The sequence below is a fragment of the Muntiacus reevesi genome, chromosome 18 (assembly GCF_963930625.1).
Source record: "Muntiacus reevesi chromosome 18, mMunRee1.1, whole genome shotgun sequence".
In the NCBI taxonomy this organism is placed as follows: domain Eukaryota; kingdom Metazoa; phylum Chordata; class Mammalia; order Artiodactyla; family Cervidae; genus Muntiacus; species Muntiacus reevesi.
The window spans coordinates 47,196,562-47,214,572 of NC_089266.1; the positions used below are offsets into that span (position 1 = coordinate 47,196,562).

At 49.0% G+C, this 18,011-nt stretch overlaps 1 protein-coding gene across 1 annotated transcript; it reads right to left on the reverse strand.

Moving 5' to 3' along the window:
• Nucleotides 1–333: 333 nt before the first annotated feature.
• HEATR9 (HEAT repeat containing 9) lies at nucleotides 334–16,048 on the reverse strand. Its single transcript, XM_065910935.1, has 15 exons — nucleotides 15,961–16,048; nucleotides 14,521–14,570; nucleotides 12,182–12,363; nucleotides 11,801–11,927; nucleotides 11,511–11,567; nucleotides 11,254–11,310; nucleotides 10,583–10,640; nucleotides 10,082–10,212; nucleotides 4,798–4,980; nucleotides 4,335–4,427; nucleotides 4,124–4,243; nucleotides 1,977–2,050; nucleotides 1,452–1,503; nucleotides 929–1,015; nucleotides 334–702 (listed from the first exon to the last, which is right to left on the reverse strand). Exons 1-15 carry the CDS (start codon nucleotides 16,046–16,048, stop codon nucleotides 334–336), a joined length of 1,728 nt encoding a protein of 575 aa, XP_065767007.1.
• Nucleotides 16,049–18,011: the final 1,963 nt, after the last annotated feature.

Here is an 18,011-nt window from a genome sequence, read left to right on the forward strand (position 1 = left end):
TCCCATTTCTCCCCTCAGCAGCCCCCTCTGGACAGAGGCTCAGCTCTGGCTTTGTCATCACATTCTGGATGCAGAAAAAGGACTTGATGTAGGAAGGCAGGCTGGCCAGCCAGAGCAGGTTTGCCTCATGGAAAGGACATGTGGCTGAGAACAAGGAAGGCCCAGCCAGGAGTGATGATATCTGTGTTCCAGTGCAGCTCATGATGAAGGGAACCATCATGGTAGGTAGAGTGATGCTTATTTATTCATGGAAGATAGGTACTGATCATTTTCTCAGGCGAGCCTGAGAAGCACCCTTAAGGCAAGAGCAGGGACTCGACCTAAACAACTGACCTAGTTGGGGGTCTCAGCAAAGATCTGGAGCTGTTTTCTGATCCCTTGTGTCCAGGACCCCTGTGACTTGTGTTTGGGGGATATATAGAGAGAGGGTAGGAAGCCAGGGGTATCAGACCCTTTTGGGGGGTTTAGCTTTTTCTGTTGGTCTAACGTGGCACTGGACTTTGTAAGAAACAAGGGGTTCAGCTCTGTAAGTTGAAAGTCTTGGATATTTGACTCTTCAGGGTTCTCAGGCTCTTTCCGGAACCTTGTGAACTCCACCTTCATGCTGGTCTTTGGCATCTCACATACGAACAGAACCTTGTTCTTTAGCTTGTTATGGATCCAGGGATCAATGGAGGCCAAAAGAATTAATGTTTCTTGTAGCTGCATTGAAACAAAGGCCCCGTGGCTGGCTCCCTTCAGGCCAGCCCTGGGTTTGGGGGCGGGTGGGGGGGTGGTAGTTCTGGTCACAGGTCACTCTGGGTCCCAGGGAATGAGGTCAAGGGACAATGTCTAAGGGCTTATTCCCCTCCTCTCCCCGCCGGCAGAGGGCATGTGGTGTGAGGAGAGTGGGAGAGGCTGCAGGAAGAGAAGGGCTGGGATGCCTTACACTCTTCTTCACAGACGCATTCTTCTCCACATCCAGCATGTCCAGGACCAAGTGGAACACCTGTGGGCTGCGGATCCCCAGGACACTCTGGCAGAGGCAGGATGAGGGCACCTCAGTAGATGGCCCAGGAAGATGCCCCATCTACGCTCTCTTCCATTCTAGCGCCCTCGTGATGACCCTGTGCCTGGGCAGGAGATGTGGCTTCCCAGCTGCTTCCTTACCTTTGAGGGCCTGCCTCTGTACTGGGTTCCGGTACAATTTTTTTCACCAGAAGAGTCAAGATAGTTTCTGTCACATCTGAGCAATGCCCCTCACACCCTTCACCTGTCCCTTCTCCTACCCAGCTCCAGTCCTGCAGAAAAGCTTTCCCTGAACTCCTGGTAGGGCGGAAAGTCTAAAATAAAAAAGCTGGCAAACCACCTCCCCACACTTTGCAGCCCTTTTTCCCCCTCAGTAGCTCTCCTGGACTGCCCACTCCGCCAGCCATCAACACCTCTGGTCAGAGTCGTGGAGCTGGCCTTACCAGAGAGATGACTGCTTCCTGGCGTTCAATGGCATTTGAGCTCATCAGCTGCCTGAAGAGAAGGGAGTGAGTGTTTTGTGGTCCAGTTAAGGGGACGAGGAGGGAGACTGGCTGCTTTTTACAGTCCAGAGTGAGTCAGGCATAGACTGATGAGTGATGTTAATTTCATTATGTCCCCTTCTTGTTTCTTGGGTCAGGAAAGGGACTGGGAGGGGAAAGGGTACAACAGTTTTTCAAGGGGCACTCCGTGATGATCAGGACTGACATTTGTCCAGAACTTTACCTTTTACCAGCCCCTTCCAAGTCCTCATCTTAACTTGAGCTTTAAATAGCAACACTGAGTGGTAGGTATTACCAGCCCCTTTTTTACAGGTGAAGAAAAGCCCAGAGGTCAAGAGTGATTTGGCCAGTGGCCTGGGCAATGCAACTGAGAACAGGCAGTAGGTTCTTAGCTCTCACTGACCCTCTGTCCCCTTCCCACAGCCTAGGATTTGGCCCTGGCAGCTCCCAGCCCGAGCCACTCACGCCTCCACCAAGTTCAACATCGTGGACTTCATCTTGAGCTCTTCCACAGTTTCAGCAACAGCCTGCCTTATGGCCTGAAGAGAGGTTAAGGTGGGACAAGGACTCAGGGATGTGCTCTTAAGTGCTTCCCCCCAATTTTTTTTTTTTTTTTTTTTTTTGATGTGGACCTTTTGAATTTGTTATAGTATTGTTTGTATTTCATGTTTTGGTTTTTTTGGCCTCAAGACATGTGGGATCCCAGCTCCCTGACTAGGGATTGAACCCACAACCCCTGCACTGGAAGGTGAAGTCTTAACCACTGGACCGTCAACCTTCATTGAGTCTTTACTTTGTGTTGTGTGTATGGTCCTTGCCTCAGGGAGCTCATGGTCTGGTGGGGGAAGCAGACAAGTGAACAGGCAGTCAGACTCCTGAACTAAGTGTAAGGACAATAGGAGGGTCTCCTAGCTCAGTCTGGGTACCAGGAAGACTTCCTGGAGGAAGTGATGCTGCAGCTGAAACCTGAAGCATGGGTAGGAGTTAACTAGGCTGAGAGGCTGGGGGCCAACTTCCCCAGGCAGAGGGAGAGCAGGTACAAAAGCCTGAGGCAGGAGAGAGCACAGAGAGATTAGGGAACAGAAAATAGTTCAGTTTAGCTAGGTGACTGTACAGAGTCTTCAGAGTGGGACACTCTTGAGTAATTACACAGGGACCATGGGTATAAGTCAGGACAGGGTGCTCCTAAGCACTGCTGGTGTGTGGCTGGGCACAAGTGTGAGGCTGGAGAGTCAGGCGGGCCTTGGGTGGCGAAGGGCTATGTAAGCCCTCCTGAGAGCTTGGGGAGTAACTGAGAAGTTCTTTGCAGTGGTGAGCCGCAATCTGATTCACAGCTTAGAAAAATGTCTTTAGCAGTTCTGTGGCTGGCTTTGTAGCAAGCTCTAAGAAAGGTAAAAGCCAGGGAGGCAGGGTGATTCTGTTGGTGGTGAGGGGAAGGCTTCCCGTAGGAGCTGTTGTCTGGGCTGGTCTGGAAGGGGTGGTCCTATTCTAATAGGCAGTAGGAGAGAGGAGCTACTCACTAGTGGAACTGAAAGCAGAGGCAGTTTCCCACCTTTCAGAGGAGGGAGGAATGGCAGGGCCTTCTCAGCTGAGCAAACTGCCGGCACAAAGGCCAGACGGCTTGGAGACAGGAGCTGTCTGGGGGCATGCATACACAGAAGAACTATACAAGAAGGATCTTAATGACCCAGATAACCATGATGGTGTGATCTGGAGCCAGAGAAATATCAATAACCTCAGATATGCAGATGACATCCATGACAGAAAGCAAAGAGGAACTGAAGAGCCTCTTGATGAAAGTGAAAGAGAAGAGTGAAAAAGCTGGCTTAAAACTCAACATTCAAAAAACTAAGATCATGGCATCCAGTCCCATCACTTCACGGCAAATCAATGGGGAAACAATGGAAACAGTGACAGACTATTTTCTTGGGCGCCAAAATCGCTGCAGATGGTGAGTGCAGTCATGAAATCAAAAGACACTTGCTCCTTGGAAGAAAGCTATGACCAACCTAGACAGCATGTTAAAAAGCAGAAACATTAGTTTACTGACAAAGGTTCGCATAGTCAAAGCTATGGTTTTTCCAGTATGGATGTGAGAGTTGGACAATAAGGAAAGCTGAGTGCCGAAGAATTGATGCTTTTAACTGTGGTGTTGGAGAAGACTCTTGAGAATCCCTTGGACTGCAAGGAGATCAAACCAGTCAATCCTAAATGAAGCCAGTCCTGAATATTCATTGGAGGGACTGATGCTGAAGCTGAAGTTCCAGTACTTTGGCTACCGGATATGAAGAAGTGACTCATTGGAAAATACCCTAATGTTGGGAAAGATTGCAGGCAGGAAGAGAAGGGGACGATAGAGGATGAGGTGGTAGATGGCATCACTGACTCGATGGACATGAATTTGAGCATTCTCCAGGAGTTGGTGAGGGACAGGGAAGTCTGACTTGCTGCAGTCCATTGGGTTGCAAAGAGTTGGACAGAACTGAGCGACTGAACTGAACTGATCTTTGGGGGGCAGTGTGGTGGGAGCCAAGGCAGGGTGGGGGTCCTTTAGAGAAAGGGGAAGAGACAGGTTTGGGCTGCCTGGGCTTGGGAGCATTGATCTTACTTACGAAGAAAGGTTCGTTGTATGTCTTCTTCCTGAGTAGGTCAAATGTGAGTTCTTCCAGACCATGTGCCTGGATCTGTTCCAGCCCAATGGCCTTGAGCATCTGGGTGGCTTCAAAACGGTGCTGAGGGCAGACACAGGACAGACCAGCTTCCTCATCTCCCAGCACATCCTTGTGCTGGAGCAGGAAAGGTACTAGGCAGTTGAGAGCTTACCTCCAGGACGCTGGAACAGGACAGCTGGTCCAGGATGCTCCTGACAACTGTGGCTGAGTGCACACCCATTATCTTGACCAGCACAGTGAGTGCCTGTGGGGGTGGGCAGGGCAGGTGGGGTATACCAGACCAACAGGCATTTGGGTGGCCACGCGCGCTTGAGGGCTAGAACTTGCAGGAAACAGGCAGAGTCCTTTCTCCTCCCTCTTGGCCTCATGAGTGAGAGCACAAGTTCATGTGTGTGCACATGTGCACATACGTGGATGAATGGAATATACACAGATCTGTGTACATTTATGCCCGTGTGACCCACATACACATTCACAGACACACAGAGGACCCTGCTGTGCTCCCTGCTGAAGCTCCTTTTCTCTGGGATGAGGATGGCAGGGTCCAGGGCCCACCAGAGTCAGCAGCGTTTCCCCAGGGCTCCCCAGGGAGCCCGGCTGCCCGCCCCTCACACCTTCATCTGCTGGGTCTTCGGCCCTTGGCACAGGCACTGCAGCAAGTGCTCCCGGGCCACGTTGCTGTAGGGCCTCAGGAACCCCAAGCACAGGGCCGCCTCCGCCGCCGCCTTGTACCCTGACTTCTTTATCAGCATCAATAGCGCCAGCGCCAGCTTCTCTTCATCCTCCACCTGAGTCCTCTTGAGAGAGAGACAGGGCGGTTGGACTAGGTTTCTGGTCAGGCTTTGTTAGGAGGGCAATTCATGACTGCTTCCAGACCATTCTCCCTCTTCTCTAGAAGGAATTCCTGCCAAGAGCTTAGTTTACCCACTTCCCTTCTTGCTGCCGTCTACTTGCTCCCAGCTCACATCCTTTCACTTCTCTATGACTTTTTTCTTGTGGGTGGGTCAGCGTTACTGTCTTTAATACCTCTGCTGTCTCAGCTCTTGGCGTCATTGATGCCTCTCCTCCCATAACCTTGTCCTCAGCACTATGTCAGTCATTAATTCCCGCAGAGAGACTTTATCGTGACCTGTTACTGCAACTTCTCTATGACTCCCTCTCCTGTCCTGGTTCTCTGAGGTCAGCAGTTATTGTTATACCTACTGTAGAGCACTGGGAAATCTGCTCAGTGCTGTGTGATGACCTAAATGGGCAGAAAATCCAAAAAAGTATGTATGGGGCTTCCCTGGGGCCCAGAGGTAAAGAACCCGCCTGCCAATGCAGGAGACATGGGTTCGATCCCTGGGTTGGGAAGATCCCCTGGAAAGGGAAATGGCAACCCACTCCAGTATTCCTGTCTGGAAGATCCAATGGACAGGGGAGCCTGGTGGGCTGTAGTCCATGGAGCTGCCAAAGAGTTGGACATGTTTTGTCCAAGTTTGTTGACTAAACATTAGCAATATATACGAATGACTGATTCACTTTGCTGTACAGTGGAAACTTAACATTGTAAAGCAACTGTATGCCAATGAATTTTTTTAAAAGGGGTACATATTAAATAGCTTTACTTTGAACTTATTTCATTACCTGTATGTGAATATATATGTGGGTTAGTTATTCATGTATTTTTTTCTATCATAAATTGTCTATAAAAGTTCCTTACATTTGTATAGTGTGGTCAGAGTGCTTTTTATTTATTCTTATTGTTTTTTTTATTCTTATTGTTAATTGAATTCTTCTAAACAGGAATTGGAGTTTTTACTATCTAGTTGGCTATTACATAAAAGATGAGTTCTTTTATGTAAGTATAAATGTACGTGCGGGGGATTGTGAGGGTTTGTAAAAGTACATGGTCAGATCTATCACTTAGGCATTTCGTGTTATCTCCATTGCTTTTTTATTTTTTAAACTTTTCTTAATGAAATGATTTATCTGTAATTTTTACATTCTTTACTTTCAAATCCTTATAAATAAAAATGAAAGTGAATGTTTTTTGAATATTTAATGCTAATAAATCACTCTGTTAAAAAAGTAGTTGGACTGCACAAAGACTAACAATTCATTGAGCAACTTTGCCCTCCTCCTCACTTTCTTGCCTTTTTACCCAGCTTCAATTCCATGGTCCCTGAACTCCTTTACCTCCTCTTTATTGTACTCAGCTCGCCACCGAGTCTATGCCTGCACTTCCCAGAGGAAAACAAAGTTATGATGGCTAATCTTGCTTGAAGTATATGAACACACACGTTATGTAGACCCTTAATGATGCCTGATGGTCATACTGCTTTTCCCTGGGCAGTTCTCTTTCCCACCTTCCTAATTCATATTCCTTCCTCTGGACCCTCTAGCACGTCTTCCTCCATTCTCTTTAAGTTGATGACCTTGCTCCCTACTTTACTGAGCAAAATAAAAGCAACTAGAAAAGAAGTTCCAGAGACACTTGTGTCCAACTTCCAATACCTGAACCCATATTTCTTCCTTTCCACATTACTGTGGACCATGACTATCTATCTAACAAAGTCAATCTTGGGGACTTTCCTGGTCGTCTGGTGGCTAGGATTGCACACTCCCATTGTAGAGGGCCTGGGTTCGATCTCTGGTCAGGAAACTAGATCCCACATGCTGCAATCAAGAGTCTACATGCAGCTAAAGATCTCGCATGCCACAACTAAGACTTGGTGCAGCCAAATAAATAAAAATATTAAAAAAAATAAACTTAATCTCTCATGTGTTTACTCTCATCTCTTCTCATCTTCTCAAGAACATTGCTGCACAACTCTGTCCCACCCTCTTCAAAATGATCATTTTCCTAACGACTGGATCGTTACTCCTCAGCTTTGAAACATGCTGCTATTTTCTCTTTTTCTAGAATTTATCCCTGCTGCTGACTACAGCTCTGTCCAGGAAAACTTGGACAGTTGTCCATTCTTGCCATCTTGCACTTCTTTCCTCCCATTTTCTCTTAACCCTACCCCACTCAGACTTTCACTGCCCCATCAGAAGAGTTCTTATTAGGATAATCAGTGATCCCCACACGGTTAAATCCATTGTGTGGATTCTCAGTCCTTATACTATTTGATATGGTTGATTTGTCTCCTTTCCTTGATAAATGTTCTTCACTTGATTTTCAGAATACCATACTATTGGTTGTCTTCCTACCTGTGGACTACTTCTTAGTATTCACTGGTTCTTCCTCTTATCTCTGACCTCTTAACACTGGGCTGCCCCAAGTCTTGATTCTTGGTTCTTAGTTCTCATCTCATTGAATGACATGATATGCTACCTATATGCTGACAACTCATAAATTTCTTCCATTAGTTCAGGTTTCTGAACTCCAGATTGTATATCCAGCTGCTTATATGTTGTTTCCTTTGGATGTCCAGAAGACATCACAAACATAACTTGTCCAAAATTGGACTTCTGATATTACCTCCAAGCCTGTTCCATATGTAGCTTTCTCCATCTTGAAGTGAAGTCATGTCCCCATGGACTATACAGTCCATGGATTTCTCCAGGCCAGAATATTGGAGTGGGTAGCCTTTCCCTTCTCCAGGGGATCTTCCCAACTCAGGGATAGAACCTAGGTTTGATTGAACCCAGGTCTCTGGCACTGCCAGCAGATTCTTTACCAGCTGAGCCACAAGCGAAGCCCAAGAATATTGGAGTGGATAGCCTATCCTGTCTCCAGGGGATCTTCCTGACCCAGGAATCGAACCGGGGTCTCCTGCATTGCGGGCAGATTATTTACCAACTGAGCTATTAGGGAAACTCACTCTCCATCTTAGTTGATGACAACTCCATCCTTTCAATTTCAAGGCCAAAAGCCTCGGCTTCCTCCTTGTTGCCTCACTTTCTCTTACAGCTCACATTTAACCTGTCAGAGTTTTACTTTAAAACTCTGGGGGTTTCCCTTGTGGTCCAGTGGCTGAGACTCCACACTCCCAATGAAGGGGGCCTGGGTTTGATCCCTGTTCAGGGAAGTAGATCCCACATGCTGCAACTACAAGCTCCTGCATGCCGCAACTAAGACCCGACACAGCCAAAACATACCAACAAATTTTAATACTTATGTACATATTCAGAACTTAATAGCTGCTTACCAGCCCCACTGCAACCACTATGGCCCAAGCCACCATCGTGTCTCACCAGGATTGCTTTAACAACTCCTAACTGGTCTCTCTGCTTCCACTTTTGTCTTTCATCCCCTGCCCATCTTTCTTGAACATAGCAGTCAGAGTGAACCTTTTTTATTGGCCACTGTGCCACATGAGGGATCTTAGTTCCCCGACCAGGGATCAACCAGGGACTGAACCCAGGCCCCCTGCACTTGGGAGCACAGAGCCCTAACCACTGGACAACCAGGAAAGTTCGCCAGAGTGACCTTTCGAAACATAAGTTAGATCACATCATTGCTTTGTTCAAAAACCTATTCCACTCAGAAGAAAAGCTCATCCAGAAGGCCACATATGCTCTAGTCTTCTGTTAAGGGCTTTGACCCAACTTCATTTCTTCCTGCTTTCTCCAGTCCCACTCCACTTCTGTCACATGGCCTCCTTGCTGTTCCTTGCCCGTACCAATCCTGCCCCTGCCTTCGGGACTTTGCCTTGATTCTTCCTTTGCTGGGAGTGCCTTCTGTCAGATATCTGCAAGTGTCACCCCTCACCTTCTTGCTTGAGCTCAGACGACGACTTCCACATGAGGCCTCCCCTGTCCTCCGTGTTTAAAATTGCAACTCATTCCATCTGCACTCAGCATTCCTGATCACTCTCATTACTCTACATAACTCTTCCATTGCACTTGCTGTATCTAACATACTGTATAATGAAATTTATTGGTTATTATGTGTCTTCCCAGGCTTCCCTTGTGGTTCAGCTGGTAAAGAATCTGCCGGCAATGCAGGAGACCTGGGTTCAATCCCTGGGTTGGGAAGATCCCCTGGGGAAGGGAAAGGCTACCCACTCCAATATTCTGGCCTGGAGAATCCATGGACTGTATAGTCCATGGGGTCACAAAGAGTCAGACATGACTGAGTGACGTTTACTTTCATGTGTCTCCCCTCCACCCTCCCCCTGCCCCACTGGAATGTAAGCTCTACAAAAGCTGAGATCTCTGCCTGCTTTGGTTTGCTGACGTATCCCAAGGGCCTAGGATGATGTCTGGCCCATGATAGCTGTTTGATATATGTTTGTTGAGTAAGTGGATGTAATGAATTCTATCTCATGTGGAGCAATGATGGGGTCAAAGTAAGAGGACCCTAAAGGGGAAAAATCTCAAGTAGTGTCAGCAGACTTTCTTGGTCCCTGTCCCCTCTGGACAGAGGTTTTCCTTTAACGGTTATTTTAAGGATGTTAATAATGATGATGTGTGGTCACTGAAAGAACACAGGTGCTGGGACTTCCATGGCAGAGCAGTGGCTAAGACTCCACGCTCCCAGTGCAGTGGGCTCAGGTTCGATCCCTGAACGGGGAGGTAGATCCCACATGCCACAACTAAGAGTGTGCAGGGTGCAAATAAGACCTGGTGCAGCCAAATATATATATAAGAATCTAGGCAATGAAGTAGGTGCTTTACATATATTATCTCATTTAATCTTCTCAACAATGCTATGACTACTATATCCATTTTAGAGATGGACAAATGACAACTCTGAAAGCTGGCTTTTCAGAGGTGGTATGACCAGTTCAGGGGCTACGCCAGTGATTCTGTCCAGGGAACCTATTCCACAGGGGACTCCACAAAGACATCGTCCCCATCCCATCAGAGCTAGAAGCTAGGTTACACTCTCCCTGGCTTAACCCCAGCCAGCACCATTGATGACCGGTCCGACCTTGCCCCAGGGACTGACTCTTTCCCCCCAGTCACCTGATCTCTGGGGACAGTAGCCCAGGAGTTCAGAGCCGTCTGAAGTGCTATCAGAGTATCCATCCTCTGTCCCTCATTTTGCCCCTTCAACTTCTTGATGAGAGTCTGGATCACGTCCTTTTTCAGGCATCCTGGGCAGGGAGGGGGCTCAGGTCAGGGTGGAGCCTCCGGGGGTGCTCCTCTCCGCCAGCACCCACCTGACTACTTCAGTTCCAAGGACTAGGTCCCACGGTCGCCCGTCCCCCCAGGACCCCAGAGCAGCTGGCTAAGCATGACCGCAGTTCCCAGAGCCCGCTCTCCGTCTTCCTCCTACCTCTTCTCCCATTTCACCCCACCTTCCTCTCTCTACCCAACAATCCCTCGGATAATTAGACCTGCCAGTGGCTAAGTTGCAGTGGGGAGTGCCGTCCACTCCTTCTGTCCTTCCCTAAAGGTGGATTGCGGCTACGCTGCCTCCTTCCTCACCTGACCCTACTGCCACCCGGGGGAGGACCTACTCACCCAGGATGGCCAGGGCTCGACAGGCCTCATACTTCAGTTTCTCCGGACCGGCTTGGGCCTGATTTAAGAGGTAGGGGGTGGAAACATGCCCTAAGGTGGTGGAACATCAGGAGCGTTCAGCTTAACTTCATCTCAGCTTAACTTTTCATTTTACAAACGAGGAAACCGAGGCCTAGAGAGGGACCTGTTTATGCTCAAACACGGGGTGCAGGCAGGGCGATGCGATGGAAGGACCATAACCTAGGAGTAAGACTTTTGTTCACATCCCCATCCGGGTCTGAGCCATGAGGCCTGGGGCAGGTCACCTGGCCTCTTGGAGCTTCCAATTTCTCATTAGAAAAATGCAGCTACCACTACCTAGTTCTAGTACCAAAGGGTTTAAATGAGATTAAGGGTAAGAACACAGCCCACCCCCACCCCCAAAGTCAACTTCTCTGCCAGACAAAGGGGATCTTCAGAGCCCCCCTTCCCCTTCCTTTAAGATCAAGCTGCCCTTTAAAGAAGACAAGGGCATGAACTGGGCACAGCCCGCACAAGGCGGCTGCCTCCTTCCTGCATCGGCCCCATCATCCTTGACCCTGGTGGGCCTTGTCTGTGCTCAGGTGCCAAGGCTCTACAGACTGCGGGCCCTGTGTCCTCTTCTCCTGGACTCCGTGCAGCCCCAGACTCACCACCTGCTGCAGTGCGTCCATGACAAACTTGTCTCTGACCCCCAGGCACCCCAGAGCCTGCAGGAACAGGGGGAGAGGAAAAGGAAGCGAGCCTGGGCACCAGCGCCGGGAGCTGCCACTTTCTGGACCCTGCTGGAGGTTGTTCTTGGAGCATCACTCCTCCCCGCGCTCCACCTCCAGCATCTTGCTCCTCTCCCCAGCTCAGTCAGCTCCTACCTGGCCTGTAGCCACACCCCTCTACCCTTGCTGCTCCTCACCTGTGCTGCGTAGAGCTGATCATCCTCCCTGGGAGATTTCAGGCTTTCTGTGAGTTCCTGCCCATCCAGGGAAGCCAGTGGAAGGGAAGAAGGGGACAAAGTCAGTTCTCCCACGCTTCTTTCAAAGTGGAAGGAGCTCACCCGATCCACTCTCCTCCCTGCCCACCCCTCTGCCCCCGCTCCATTTTGCCGGCAGGGTCTGAGGGCGGAAGGATGGTGTGAGCCCGGAATAAAGGCATCTGCAGAAAGAGTCTCCCCATTCTGCCCCGGCCCCCGCCATGGCCCCTGACCTTTAACCTCTGCCACTTCAGGGGGTCCCCAGCAGGGTCTAAGGGCTTGGACTCCACCGGAGACCTGCGACTCAGCTTGCTCATGGGGAGATGGAGCTTTTGGCTGAGGGTACCCTCCTTGAGGTACCTCGGGAGAAATCACACAGGTAGCCCTGGTCCCCTCATTGCCTTCCTCCTCACTTCACAGACTCTCCTCTGCCTCTGGTCCTCAGCCCAGCTCAGATCAACTTCCTTCTACCCCAGGGTCTCCTCTGGGGTCTGTAGGCTGATTTGCAGCTGCCCCCCCGCCCCCCGCCCCAGCCCCATCCACCCCTTTCTTCTCTTTCCGTCCTTTCCTAGAAGATGGGGAGGGCGTGGAGAACAGGAAGGATCGAAACACACCTGGGGTGATCTCTCATTTTCCGCAGTATCTTCTGGGACTCCCGTTCCTTTCGGTGATCATACAGGGCGCACCAGTGTGTGTAGATCTCGGGCTTCTTGTAGTAGCAGTAAGGTACGGCATTCGGCTTGCTCGGGTGCTCCCTCCAGCACTCCGGACTTGGGGGGAGCTCTTCCTTTGGTGCCTGGAGGCGGGTGTGAGTGGCAGAGCAGCCACAGGGGACATTTCTCAGCCAGGAAGAGGGCCAGGGTGAGAAGGGACTAGACGAGGGAAACACCCTTCAGCCTCTCGTCTGAGCTGAAGACACAGCCACCTCCTCACCAACTGTGTGGCTCGGGCAAGTGGCTTTACCCTTCCCAGTGCTCAGGCTTCTCATCTGCACAATGGGGCTAATCATCCTTGTTGTGTACCCCTCCCAGGGTGCTCGTGAAGGACTGACGACATAAAGAGTGGGAAACCGTTGTTGGTCTGTGAATTCATCTGAGTACAGTTGGCCCTCCGTATCCACAGGTTCCACACCCATGGATTCAACCAACCATGGGTTCAAAATATTTGGGAAAAAAAAATGCTCAGAAGTTCCAAAAAGCAAACTTGAATTTGTCATGTACCTGGTAACTCTTTACATACTATTTACAGTATAAATAATCTAGAGAGGATGTGTGTAGGCTATATGCAAACACCACTCCATTTTATACAATGGACTTGAGTATCCGTGGAGTTTGGTGTCCCCTGTGGATACCAAGGGACAACTGTCTACAGTTCAGTTAGCTGAGAATCTCAAGGGATCATCTGGGGACTTCCCTGGTGGTCCAGTGGATAAGAATCTGTCTGCCAGTGCAGGGGACACAGGCTTGATCGCTGGTCTGGGAAGATCCCACATATCAAGGAGCAACTAAGCCTGTGTGCCACAGCTACAGAGCCTGCGCTCTGGAGCCCATGAGCCGCAACAAGAGGAGACACAGCAGTGAGAAGCCCACGATGAAGAGTAGCTCTCACTTCCCATGACTAGAGAAAGCCCGTGTGCAGCAATGAAGACTTTGTGCAACTAGAAAAAAAAAAAAAGTCATCTGGGCAAGGAGATGAAGAGGCCAGGGGCAGGGGAGATGTGGAGTAGAGAGGGGTATTTTGGGCCCCCGCTCATTCGCTCAGGCATTCAGCAGATTTTTATTGAGCACCTACTATGTGCCAAGCACTCGGTGCTGGGGAGACAGTTATGCCTGTCCTCATGGAACTTAATAGTTTCATTGGAAAAACAGGATTTCTTCAAATAATCTATCTTAGACATGTGTGAAACTGAAGCTCTGGTTGTGGCCAAGTGTTTTTGATGGGTCAGAGGATTTCTCTGAAGATTTGACAAGGATTCATTCTTGTCTCTTCTCAAGCCTCTCTTTCCCTACAACAAGTCTCTGAAAAAGGGCTTTGGCTAGTGGTTCCCAGTGGGGTGACCGAGATGATCATAATGAGTTTGCAGGTGATCATCATGACTTCAGAAAATGGGACATTGACTCACTATAAGTAGGGTTGTCAGATTTTGTAAGGACCAAGCAAATAAAAAACAGGATTGAGACTTCCCTGGTGGTCCACTGGCTACGATTCCAAGCTTTCATGGCAGGGGACCTGGCAGCGGGGGGTGGTGGTCAATCCCTCGTCAGGGAATTAGATCCCACATGCCACAACTAAGACCCAGCGCAGTCAAATAAATCAACTTTTCTACTTCAATTAAGAACAAACAAAAAACCCCCCAGGATGTCCCATTGAATTCTGATTCCAGGCAGCGAAGGCAATATTTAGGACATAGGCATATTGAAAAAAAGTCATTGTTTATATGAAATTCAAAAATAAATCATTATTAAGCAACTGCCTGCACAGCCAAAACCTTACAGATGTTATCTCATAGCCACTAGACAAAGGGAGCGGGGTAGGGGTTGGCTTGTGACAGAGACTACTCCTGCAGTTCAAGGAGGGAAAGCCGCTTGTCCAAGGTCACTCAGAGTTAGTGGCAGCCCCAGGGGTGAGAGGAGAGTTCTAAGTGTGTGTTCGTGTTAGCCATTCAGTCGTGTCCGACTCTTTGTGGCCCCAGGGACTGTAGCCCGCCAGGCTCCCCTGACCATGGGATTCTCCAGGCAAGAATACTAGTGTGGGTGGCCATTCCCTTCTCCAGAGGATCTTCCCGACCTAGGGATCGAACCCAGGTCCCTTGCATTGGCAGGTGGACTCTTTACCATCTGAGCAACCAGGGGGGCCCGTAGCGTTCTGTGAACTAGCCTTAATGGGAAGGGGTGGTCTGCTGACCCTCCTCCCCCAACAAGGCTCCCAGGGTGGTGGAAGTCAGGGGTCTTACCTGGTGACAGGATAAGGGCAGTAAGACAGGAGCTGCAGCTCTTCTGAGTTCTGTGGTGCAAAGAGCCCGCGTGGACAAGGGTGAGCTGAAGAGCTGTCCTTCCGGGCATTCATTTATCAAGCATTAGCACTTAGCTGACCTGCTATCAGGCACCAGGGAGGTAAAGAAGCCATAATTCCTGTCCTTAAGGGACTCGTATGTTTCTGGTGTCTTGGTCTGTGGAATAGCAGGATTACCACAGCCTGGGAGCTTCTCAGAAATGCAGAATCTCTCAGGCCTACTAAGGCAGGATCTTTATTTGAGTAAGATTCCTACGCATGAAATTGCATAGCCACACTGGTCTGACAGAGTGGTTCTCATCCCTGGCTGCATATTAGAATTATTTAAGGGAATTTTTTAACATGCCTCAGTCCTGCATCAGACTAATTGAATCAGATTGTCCAAGGAAGGGACCTAGGCATTTCAGAAAGCTTCCCAAAGTATTCTAATGTGCGGTTAATGGTAAAAATGCTCAGTGGTTCTCAAACTTCAGTGGCACTGGAAAAAACTGGAGATCTTGTTTTTCATTTGCTTGTTTGGGGCAGGTTGAGTGGCATGTGGGATCTTGGTTCCCTGACTAGGGCTTGAACCCGTGCCTTGCTTTGCAGTGGACGCAGAGTCTTAACTACTGGACCACCAAGGAAGTTCCTGGAGGGCTTATTAAAATGCAGATCTCCTTATCCCCAGATGAAGACTCATCCCCAGAGTAACTCTGGGGTGTGGTCTGAGAATTCACTTTTTGGGTGGGGCGGGGTGTGTGGTGTACACAGCACGTGGGATCTCAGTTCCCTGACCAGGGATCGAACCTCTGCCCTGTGTATTGGTGGCACAGAATCAACCTCTGGATCGCCAGGTAAGTCCTGAGAAGTTGCATTTCTAATGAGATACTGATGCTGCTGGTCCTGGGAACATATTTTGGGAATCACTGGTCTACTGGTGAGATAGAACCGTTTACTGGGGATTCATGAAGGGAAATAAATGTGAGGATGGATAAAGGCATAGGTGGTCTCGATGAGGGGTCCTAAACTGGTGGGGAGGAGCAGGGAGGGTTTCCAGAGGAGATTATCCACAAGCTGAGTCTTCAGTGTAAGTAGGAGAGGTAGCCAGACAGATGAGAGGAAGGACAGTGGGCAAGAGGAGCACCTTGAAACCTTGGAGCTGTGAGAGTGCAGAGCAGATGAGGAAGCAGAAGCTGGGGCGTCACAGAGACATCCCGCCTTAGAGGGCCCTGGGAACTTACCTTGAGGGGTGTACGGAGTCTTGGAAGTACCCAAGGATCCGCCCTGACTCTTCCCATAGACTTGCTGACATCACCCGGACTCCTGCCTGGGACTGGGGGCCAGGGAGATTTCCTTTCCAGGTCCCTATCCCCGACTCCACTCCTGTCCATTCTAACCTCACCTTTGGTCCTTCCTGGATATTCCAGCCATGGGCACTTGAACATCGCCCTGTTGATGTCAGAGATGTCGACCGATTTTTCGTAGGCCATCCTCTTCGTCTGCGGGGCGGGGGGCAGAGGGAACCTGGGTGGGCGAGGGGACTGCAGGGACTGCTCCCTTGTGAGATTTGGGGCAGAGCTCGGGGAGACCTGTCGTCTGTGGCACAAGAGGGACTGGCGAGGTGTCTGGGCTTCTAGAGCTAGAAGCCTCCGAGTGTTGAGTGAGCAGATCACCTAGGTGCATGGAACACTCTGGTTCTACTGTGGAGCCCCAGCCCTGGCATCTACTGGCCTGTAGCTTGAGCTAGTTGCTTTCCCTCTGGGAGCTTCACTTTCCTCATCTGAAAGGAGGAAAGCTATGCCAGTCTGGCGAGCTCGAGGGGCAGGGGTGAGGCATAAATTAGAAAAGAAAGTCAAAGCACTTAATGAACCTCAAGCTCACGTAGCCCTTGTTATTTGTCTCCTCTGAAGTGTTTATTTTTTTTAAAAAATTTTCAAAAACTTTTCCTTTTGTATTGGGGTATAGCCAATTAACAAAAAATGGTATGCCAATATAGTATATTAGCGCATATATACGGAATTTAGAAAGATGGTAACGATGACCCTATCTGCAAGACAGCAAAAGAGACACAGATGTAAAGAACAGACTTTTGGACTCTGTGGGAGAAAGCGAGGATGGGATGATTTGAGAGAACAGCATTGAAACATATATATTACCATATGTGGAATAGATCACCAGTCCAGGTTCCATGCATGAGACAGGGCGCTCAGGGCTGGTGCACTGGGCTGACCCTGAGGGATGGGATGGGGAGGGAGGTGGGACGGGGGTTCAGGATGGGGAACACATGTGCACCCATGGCTGATTCATGTCAATGTATGTCAGAAACCACCACAATATTGTAAAGTAATTAGCCTCCAATTAAAATAAATATAATTAAAGAACAAACAAACAAGCAATGGCGTGATGGTTTCAGGTGAACAGGGAAGGGTCTCAGTCATGCACATACATGTATCCATTCTCCCCCAAACGACCTCCCATCCGGGCTGCCACATAACATTGAGCAGAGTTCCCTGTGCTGTCCAGGAGGTCCTTGTTGATTATCCATTTTAAATATAGCAGTGTGTACATGTCCATCCCAAACTCTTTAACTATCCCGCTCCCAATCAGACACATACCTCCTTCTTTGGCAGCAAGACATAGAACTCTTTTGGTTGTTGTTCATGAACACATTTATTTTATTTCATTTTAGGAAAAAATGTGAGTTTTTAAAACTACATGAGGACTTCCCTGGTGGTCCGTTTTGCTAAAAGTTTTACTTTTGTTTTAGGTTTGAAGTCTTTGTTAACAAAATAAGCCACTTGATACAAACACACAATATGCAATTCCAATATTTAATAGAGAATTGTTTGCTTTAATTTCAATATGCAATCTCGGAAAGTAAAATAAAAAGAACAGGAAAAGGTAATAGCATATACATCACCAACTTGGACTGAAAACCTGCATCCAGACTTGAATGCTGGGAAGTCCCAGATGACAGCAATCTGAAGCCTGAACAAGACTACCTCCATTTTAATTTTCCTAACATGGTCTGGTGGTTAAGACGCCATGCTTGCTTTGCAGGGGACACAGGTTCAATCCCTGATTAGGGAACTAAGATCCCACATACTGCCTGTGTGCTGCCAAAAATTAAAAAATAAAAGAAACCCTTGGACTATTAAAAAAATATGAACAGCAATAATAAAAATGCAAATGTGGATAGACACTCAATTAACACTGGTAAGGAGAAATGTTATCTCAAAGTCTTGCCTTGCCACCAGCAGCCCCCGCTGTAGAGTCCTGCTTGCTGAGCCTCTGCTTCCGGTTGAAGGGTCTGTGTCGTTTGCACCACAGAGAACTCCTTTTAATGCTTGCAGTGATTGCTACACCGCACCCCAGCGCTCGGCACACAGGGAGCAGCTCACCGCGGCCGCTAGGTCCTCCGACGGAACCATCACTTCCAGTAAGCGGACATCA